The sequence below is a fragment of the Diceros bicornis genome, chromosome 4 (assembly GCF_020826845.1).
Source record: "Diceros bicornis minor isolate mBicDic1 chromosome 4, mDicBic1.mat.cur, whole genome shotgun sequence".
In the NCBI taxonomy this organism is placed as follows: Eukaryota; Metazoa; Chordata; class Mammalia; order Perissodactyla; family Rhinocerotidae; genus Diceros; species Diceros bicornis.
The window spans coordinates 55,965,563-55,973,755 of NC_080743.1; the positions used below are offsets into that span (position 1 = coordinate 55,965,563).

General features: G+C 45.2%; 1 protein-coding gene across 2 annotated transcripts; it reads right to left on the reverse strand.

Moving 5' to 3' along the window:
- Window positions 1–1,480: 1,480 nt before the first annotated feature.
- On the reverse strand, window positions 1,481–5,547 carry MRPL9 (mitochondrial ribosomal protein L9). 2 transcript variants are annotated; one of them, XM_058539177.1, is made up of 7 exons: window positions 5,373–5,543; window positions 5,021–5,177; window positions 4,401–4,525; window positions 3,852–3,902; window positions 2,744–2,845; window positions 2,146–2,229; window positions 1,481–2,030 (listed from the first exon to the last, which is right to left on the reverse strand). In XM_058539177.1, exons 1-7 carry the CDS (start codon window positions 5,520–5,522, stop codon window positions 1,896–1,898), a joined length of 804 nt encoding a protein of 267 aa, XP_058395160.1. In that variant the 5' UTR covers window positions 5,523–5,543; the 3' UTR covers window positions 1,481–1,895. The 2 variants fall into 2 exon arrangements, with proteins under 2 accessions (XP_058395160.1, XP_058395161.1); XM_058539178.1 differs by lacking the exon at window positions 2,146–2,229 and having other exon boundaries at window positions 5,373–5,547.
- Between the last annotated feature and the right edge of the window lie 2,646 nt (window positions 5,548–8,193).

An 8,193-nucleotide genomic window follows, 5' to 3' on the forward strand; every position in this document is an offset into this window, starting at 1 on the left:
GGAACCTGCCTTTGCCTGAAGTCAGTCACCTCAACCAAGGTCATGCCCCATTCCTGGTCAATGTAGGGGTATATAAATCTGGCCACTTGCCTCAATATGGTACACATTTCTGCACAGTCATCCTAGCCTGAGCTCCCTGTGGGACTGACTGAGGCCTTCGTTGAGACTGCATCTGTTCAACTTCCCCCTCTACCCAATCCTGCTTCCTTCACTCCGCAACAGGTGTTGATCCAGAAGACTCCCCCCCATAAACTTCCTGCACGCAAATCTCCAACTCCATTTTGCCAGGAACTTACCCTGTGACAAGTATTTAAACACTTTTTGAGATTAGCTGTGTGGAATGTTGTGCCTGATGCTCAATTTCAGAGCTTCCTGATGCTGATGGTGTTCATGTGGAAAGATGCTGTGTTAAATGAGCCTTCCATTTCAAGGACTATAGTGATGGGGATCATTGAAATGGCAAATTTCAAACAATACCAGTGCTAGACTGGAGTTCTGGAGTTCTGGTGAGTGTGAGCTTGGATATAGTTAGTGCAAATACTGATGACAGACCTCTCATTAGTTGGGATGGCCTCGTATGGATGCTGGCTTGGATTGGTAGATGAGCTCAAATAGTATCCTAGAAATCAATCTCTCTCAGCTTCTGGTAAGGATAGCAAGTCAATGGTCCTATCTTTACCCTTCCTAAACTGCATGACCTCACATTATATCTGAGTGACTTTGGCACAATCCACTTGTCAACAGTTGGTCTTTTTTCCACTAACGGACCTTGAAGTTATACAGAACTATCTACTTCCCTCATCTCCTATCAAGACACTTATTCCATAATTACCTAATGAATAGCCCCATATCTTAACCTTGGTCTGGAAACCAAGGTATTTTCTTTTTCAAAATATCAGGAGCTGGTTCAATAAACAAAACAGAAGTTCCCTTTTTAAGCTTCTTTCATCCCAGTGTCATTTTCTCCAACAATTACCCTTAGGCCTTATTCGGATCTTCTTAGCAAAGTAGAATCCATTGTGCTTATTCATATTGATAACTTTATCAATATACCATAGTGAGAATAAGTTTTAAGACCAAAGACATATCAGCTTGTTGAGTAATGTGCCCAAAGCAAGTGTAGGATGTAGCTTGCAAATGTACTCTCTTCTTCCTTCCTTTTTAGCCCCAAACCCCAGTGGTTCAAGAGGACATCCACTTGGAGGTCCTGTCCCCAGTCTACTCAAGCTCAGTGAACAACACCTAAAAAAGAGCACAACCTTGGGCCAGCCCCGTGGCTTAGTGGTTAAGTGCGCGAGCTCCGCTGCTGGCGGCCTGGGTTCGGATCCCGGGTGCGCACTGACGCACCACTTCTCCGGCCATGCTGAGGCCGCGTCCCACATACGGCAACTAGAAGGATGTGCAGCTATGACATACTGTCTACTGGGGCTTTGGGAGAAAAAAAATAAATTAATTAATTCACACTCTTTAAAAAAAAAAAAAAAGTACAACCTCTTTATTTCTTTTCAGATACAAACGTTCAGTTTGGATGATGAGAATGAGCCAAGTACTGGAGACAATGGCTAGCTCTTCCATTTGTTCCAGTGAATTCCAATGCAGGGAGAGGCTAAATAGGATCTAGACTGTTTTGGTCTATTAATATTCAGCTTATCAAATCTACAGCCTGGTACTTATTGAGCGCAGGACTTCCCCCAATAAGGCCACATGTGATAACAGTTGAAGATGGAGATGGCAAATATGGAGAATTCAACTGTACGCACAGTTTAGTCCGATGTCCCCATATGCTCTCTGAAAATCCATATGTGGTCAGTGCTGGGAGTGATATCAGGATGCTGGCCCATCTTTGCTTCACTGCTCCTCTGATTCTGCGGTGTGGCTTCTGAGGGAGAGTAGGTTCATACTGTCTGGGAGCTGCTGGGGGCCATTCCCTTGGCAGCTTGCTGGGCGAGCCAGTACTTATATCTTTTGGTTTTGGGCCTCTCAAAGTTCACCACAGACATAGGTACCCTCACAGTATCAAGCCCATTTACCTGTACACAAAACAATAGGAATCCTCAGAGATCAGTTGGGCAGATAAGAGCTAACACCACACAATCCCAGGTTTTCACCCAGTCAGAAAAAGGAGACAGTATATGAAACACTCACTGTCACTTCACACCAGTACTCGCCCCACCGGGTGATGGGCTCTTCTGGTAACTTTAATGCGTGTGGGGCGACCACAACACCGAGCTGGAAAGAATCACAGTCAAAAGGAGCTGTTTACATGGCTGCCACTCCAGGCAACCTCATAAAGAGGGTTCTAGAATTTCCTGTACAGGGATGAATAAAATTGGGGAGTTTATGCTGGCTGATCCCATGAGAGGGCACAGATCTCCATAGATAGTGGCAGAGAAACTCAGTCCTAATTTTTCAGAAATGGAGGTCAATTCACAAAGAGAATAGGGCTTGAGACCAAAATCCACAAAAGCAAAAATTCTCCAATGACTCACATTTCCCCAGGTTTTCCCTAGGTAGAGAAGAAATAAATAATACCACCGTCTTTTCCTATCAGTCTTCAAATTCTAATGTGACCATCCTTAGTCCTTAGCCATTTCCCTCCCATACCCCTGCAAATCAACTAAGAACACTTTCCCTAAGTCTAGCTGGACAATGCACCCTTTCCTAACATCGGGATCAATCCTGGGCCTCCTTCCCATGGGCAGCTTCTACTCTCAGGCGTATAGTGGTATTAGGGAACACTCACATTTTTGAAGAAGTGGCGGGCAACTATTTCAGGGTTTAGCTCCCATTTGACGTTGTTCTTCATCCCCACCTCCAGGTGACAGCTTCTCAAAAATTTCACTGTCTGAGAGCAATTATAAACAAGGGATAGGTTAGAGTTGGAATTGAAGGAGAGGAAACATGTTAGCAAGAGGCACAAGGTCTGAGAGTTCAAGAAAAGGGCACAATTTCTGCCTCACAATCAAGACAGGTGAGAAGATGAATGAGAAAGACAGAACATTCTTATTGTCTCAAGGCTGATATCGTGGAAAGATGTTTTAGTGATACTTTGGAGGAGAATGTCACCTGTACCTGGCTGTTCCTAATCAAGGAGAAACAGGCCATGTCAAAGTCAGGCTTATCAATGGGGGCCACTGGTATACCTCAGAATAAAATAACTTTCATAGACTGTTTTAACCAGATACTTCCCTTCAATCCCACCTCTACCCTGTTAATGATTCCCCTCTGCTTAAAGAATGAAGTATAAATTCATTAGCTGAGAATTCAAGATGTTTTGTAAATCTTACCCCAACTCTCTTTCCAATCATACGTCTCCTAATATTACACTATATAAGTTGTCTGCTTTAAAAACATACTTAACTAAATACTTATACTTTTTCTCCCTTAAGAATACCTTTCCCATCCTCCTGGCCTATCCAAAGCCTCCTAATCCCACAAGGCCTAATTCAATCCCATCTGAAAAAAAACTCTCCCCAATCACCCTAATCAATTTTGATCCATGTCATTCTTATAACCTATTGCCTTAAATTCATGGATCACTTTCTCATGTGTCTATGTTCTCTCCAACTTGTCTGTAAATATCCCTGGAGGCAGAGCCCTCATCTCACACCTTTCCATGGGTCCCCTGGTGCCCAGGTTGGGGCTTCTCAATAAGCTAGGGCACTTCACTCAACAGGTCAGGATCTCCGAGGAGGTCTCAATACCAGTTCTGGCAGCCACAGTGCTTCCTTTTTCCTCTACTGTTGTGTCTGCAATCAGGAGAATTCAAGGAAATCAAGAAGCCTCTCAGGAAGAGACAGGTGACTCCTGTAGGTGACCAATAAATCAAGACTTTCTATGTTTCTACTCACCGCCTCACCTGCCTTGGTCTGGATCTTCTCTAATTTTCCTTCGTGTCTCAGCTATAAAAGAAAGATGAAAAAAAATAAAAGAAAAATGAGTCCATGATAAATATCAAACTCTTACTATGCTCTTACTATTCCTGTCCTTCTAGTCCCTATTTCATTTTTTTTTTTTTTTGAGGAAGATCAGCCCTGAGCTAACATCCGTGCCAAACCTCCTCTTTTTGCTGAGGAAGACCGGCTCTGAGCTAACATCTATTGCCAATCCTCCTCCTTTTTGTCCCCCAAAAACCCCAGTAGATAGTTGTATGTCGTAGTTGCACATCCTTCTGGTTGCTGTATGTGGGATGCGGCCTCAGCGTGGACAGAGAAGCGGTGCGTCGGTGCGGGCCGGGATCCGAACCCGGGCCGCCAGTAGCGGAGCACGCGCACTTAACCACTAAGCCACGGGCTGGCCCCCTATTTTATTTTTAAATTACATATCAAAGGGAAGGAAGTTGCTGGAGGAAATCTTAAGGTTTTATTTCTCCAAGTCCCTCTGCCTTCCTCTGAGCTCACCGATTTCTCCTCTTCAAATAGCTTCTTGTTTTCAGGGGATGCGTATACAGCCAGCCCTTGAGGAAGTAGTCGATTACGGCCCACAGATTTCTTCACTGAGACCAGGTCACCCCGAACTCCAAGTTCTGCCAAGGAGAAGAGAGACACTGGGTCAGAACTATGTAGGAGTCCCTAAATAGGAGGAGATGATCAAAGAAAGAAGCACCTCTTATTCCCACAGTGCTTTTTCTCCCCCCCCAAAAATGGTAATTAATATTCACTAAAAACAACACTTAAAGTGACTTCTAATTAGTTTCTTTAGGGCCTGATTTAGAAACTTAATATTCCCTGTACAAAATGAGGTGTTGACCCATTACAGGATTTCAGTATCTGTAGCACACACTGTCAGGCCTCTCTCCCCACACCCTATTAATGATATTACTGCATTCACGTTCTAATTTTCCATGTAGGAACCCAATGCCACAATCACAGTACTTTTTATGGCATCCTCTTCTCAAATATACAGCTGATTATTTCCACAAAGTAGAGCAAGGACGGCAAACAGCTAAGCGGAAGCGCAGGAAAAAGCTGATGCCAAACAGGGCCAGCCTGAAATGCGAAGTGTCTTTGCCGGACCTTACCTTCCACTGACTGTGTGAGGATGAGCTCCAGGTTGTCTTTGGGCCGGTGTTTCGTGTCCTCCACCAGCTTGTACACGCGGTGCCGCCGGTGCAGGCGCGGCTTCCGGCCCTCTCCGGCCAGAGGCACCTTCCACCAGCGCTCCACAATGACCGTGCCCTGGCGGCCGGGGGGCGAGGATGAGCGAGTCTCCATGGAGAACTCCCCCTCCCCCAGCCGCCAGCACCTCAAGGAGAGCCTGCTACTCACAGGCCAGGGCCCCACCAGGTCTCAACGGGCCCCCGGAAACTATACTCGGGCTTAAACAGCCCCACCAGAGTTCAAAGACCCCCATAACTCAGAGCCAGCTCTCACCCGAATGGAAGAGAAGCTGAAATCGCGCTGCGGGCCGAGGGTGCCCCCTTCAAGTGACGGCCGGAGTAGGTCCCGGACTCCACCTCGCAACAGCCGCTCAGCGCCCGCCCGCAGCAGAGCTCTGCCCGGGGCCCCCATGGCCGCCGCCATATTCCCGGGCGCAGAGGGAGACTTGGCGCAGGCCTTCGGCGCCAGGCGGCAGGAAAGGCCCCTACCGGGTGTCCGCGGCGCGCCTGAGCCGGCGGGGTTTTGTCCGGGCTGAGCCAAGGAGGCCCCGCCGAATCATGTCGGGCCCGCGGGAGACGAAAGATCTGAGTTAATGCTCCGTGATTAAGCTTTTGCCTCTCTCCTTTCTCCCTATTTTTTTTTTTCTGGGGAGGTACGCCCATACTTATTGACGGCGGAATGAATGTTAGATGGACTGACACAGAAAAGACACTATCTCCCTCTTGGCTTACTTTATCTTTAAAATAGGGGCTTTAAGGGCCGGCCGCTGGCGTGGTGGTTAAATTCTGGCGCTCTACTTCAGAGGCCCGGGGTTCCCAGGCCCAGATCCTGGGTGCAGACCTATGCTCCGCTTATTAAAGCCATGCTGTGGCATTGTCCCATATAAAGTAGAGGAAGATGGGCACGGATGTTAGCCCAGGGCTGATCTTCCTCAGCAAAAAGGAGGAGGATTGGCAAAAGATGTTAGCTCAGGGCTAATCTTCCTTTAAAAAAAAAAAATAGCTTTGGTTTAGCTCTAGTGGCTCTCTGAGGTCACTTCCAATTCTGATGGTCTGTAATTGCATACTGAGGGAAGAGGGATGCTGCTCTCATTTTTCCTTACTTCAAGTCTACCTAAAAGTGGTGGAACGATGGGATCCTCTGGAAAACTATGCCAACCCCAGGAGGAGTCTAACACTTAATCTTTACAGCTGCAGTATTTAAGCTGACATTTAAAGAATTCTAAATCACAAAGGAGATAAGCCATAGAAAAAGGAAACTGTGGTAGGGACCAGACCATTCCCTCTGTGGAGGTTCTCAGTACTGGAGAGAAGACCATATAAATAGAATGAATAGGGTCTGTTTGGCAGAGATTATGTAAAGATGCACTATTCATCTTGTTATTTGACCCATAAACAGCCTTTGATCAGTTGTCCCTCCTCCTAATTACACTTTGTCTATTTAGCTTCCAGGACACCAGTTTTATTTTTGTTTTCTTACCTACTTCACCAGTTTTCTTCACACTCTTCTTTGCTGATTTCTTCTTTTCTCCTCACTTCTTTGAGTGCCCCCAGGACTCAGTCTTTGGATCTTAACTCTTCTCGGTATACACACACTCAGTCTTGATGATCTCCTTCAGTCTCCTGGCTTAAAGTACTATTTATATGCCAATGACTTCCAAAATTCTGTCTCCATTCTAAACTTCTTCTAAACTCCAGACTTGAATATCCAACTGCTTATTCATCATCTTCCCCTTATTTGTCTAATGAGCAAATCAAAGTGAACATGCTCCAAACTAAACTGATCTCTATCCCCCTGCCTCACCTACAGCCTTCCCCATCACAGTTGATGGAAACTCTGTTCCTTCAGTTCTTGGCTCACCTTCTTTCTTTCATACTCTAGGAAATCCTGTAGGTTCCACCCTTAAACTATTTCCAGAATCCAACCAATTCCCACCACCTCCAATGCTTCACCCTGAAATAAGACACCATCTTTCCTCTGGATTACTGCAAGTCTCCCTAATACTCTACACAGTTTATTTACAATACAACAGTCAGAATCTTTTTAAAAACATAAGTCAGATCATGTCCCTCTTTCACCCGAAACTTTGCAACGACTTCCTTCTTTACTCAAAGAACAAGGCTGTACAATGGTCTGCAAGGCCATATACGATCTGGCCCATTAGCTCTCTGACCTCATCTCCTTCTGCTCTCCCTATAGCTTACACTGCTCCACCCACAGTGGCCTCCTTGCTGTTTCTTGAAAACACCAGGCACCTTCTCCTTAGGGCTTTTGAACTGGCAGTTGCTTAGGCATGGAATGCTTACCCTCAGATGTTGGCTTGGCTAACTACCTCACCTCCTTCAAGTCTTTGATTAAATGTCACCTTTTCAATGAGGCCTACTTGGATCACCCTATTTATTTCTGCAAGCTGTCTCACCCCCTTCACACTCCTGATCCTTCTTTATTTCTACTTTATTTTTCTCCATAGCAGTTCTCATCTTCTAACATACTAAATAATTTTATTATGTTTATTGTTTAGATTTGTTCTCACTGTTACAAGATAAGTTCCATTGGGCAGGGATCTTTGCTTTGTTTACGGGTGTATCTCAAGCACCTAGAATAGTGCCTGGCTCATAGTAGGCCCTCAATAAATATTTGTTGAATGGATGAATGAATGAATATGCAGAGGTCTCAAACTGGTGGCCCCAGAATCAAATTTTACTCATAATGTTAATTTTTTAAATCAAGTTTTTAGTAGCCAATATTTTTTAAAAATTGGAGAAATTTACTGCAAAAATCTCTTTCCAGTTTCTGTTGAAAAATCGTACGATCTGGTACCAGTGAATCTGCATTCTTGCAACTGGATGGAGCTGAGTTGTGTCCGTTTCTTTTAGACAGGGTGTGAGCTTTCTACTTGCTACAGCCCTACCCAGCAGCTCCACTAATTTCCATTAGTTCTCTGGGCCCCCGGAGGCATTTAGTTTGCAATTCTTACCCTATAAGGTAGTGAGAAAGTTCAACCATATGTAGTACCCCTGGGTTATTAAAGGTAGGGATGATGATAAAAATATTGAACTGATAGGAACCAGGAACCAACCCATCAGGTCAGACA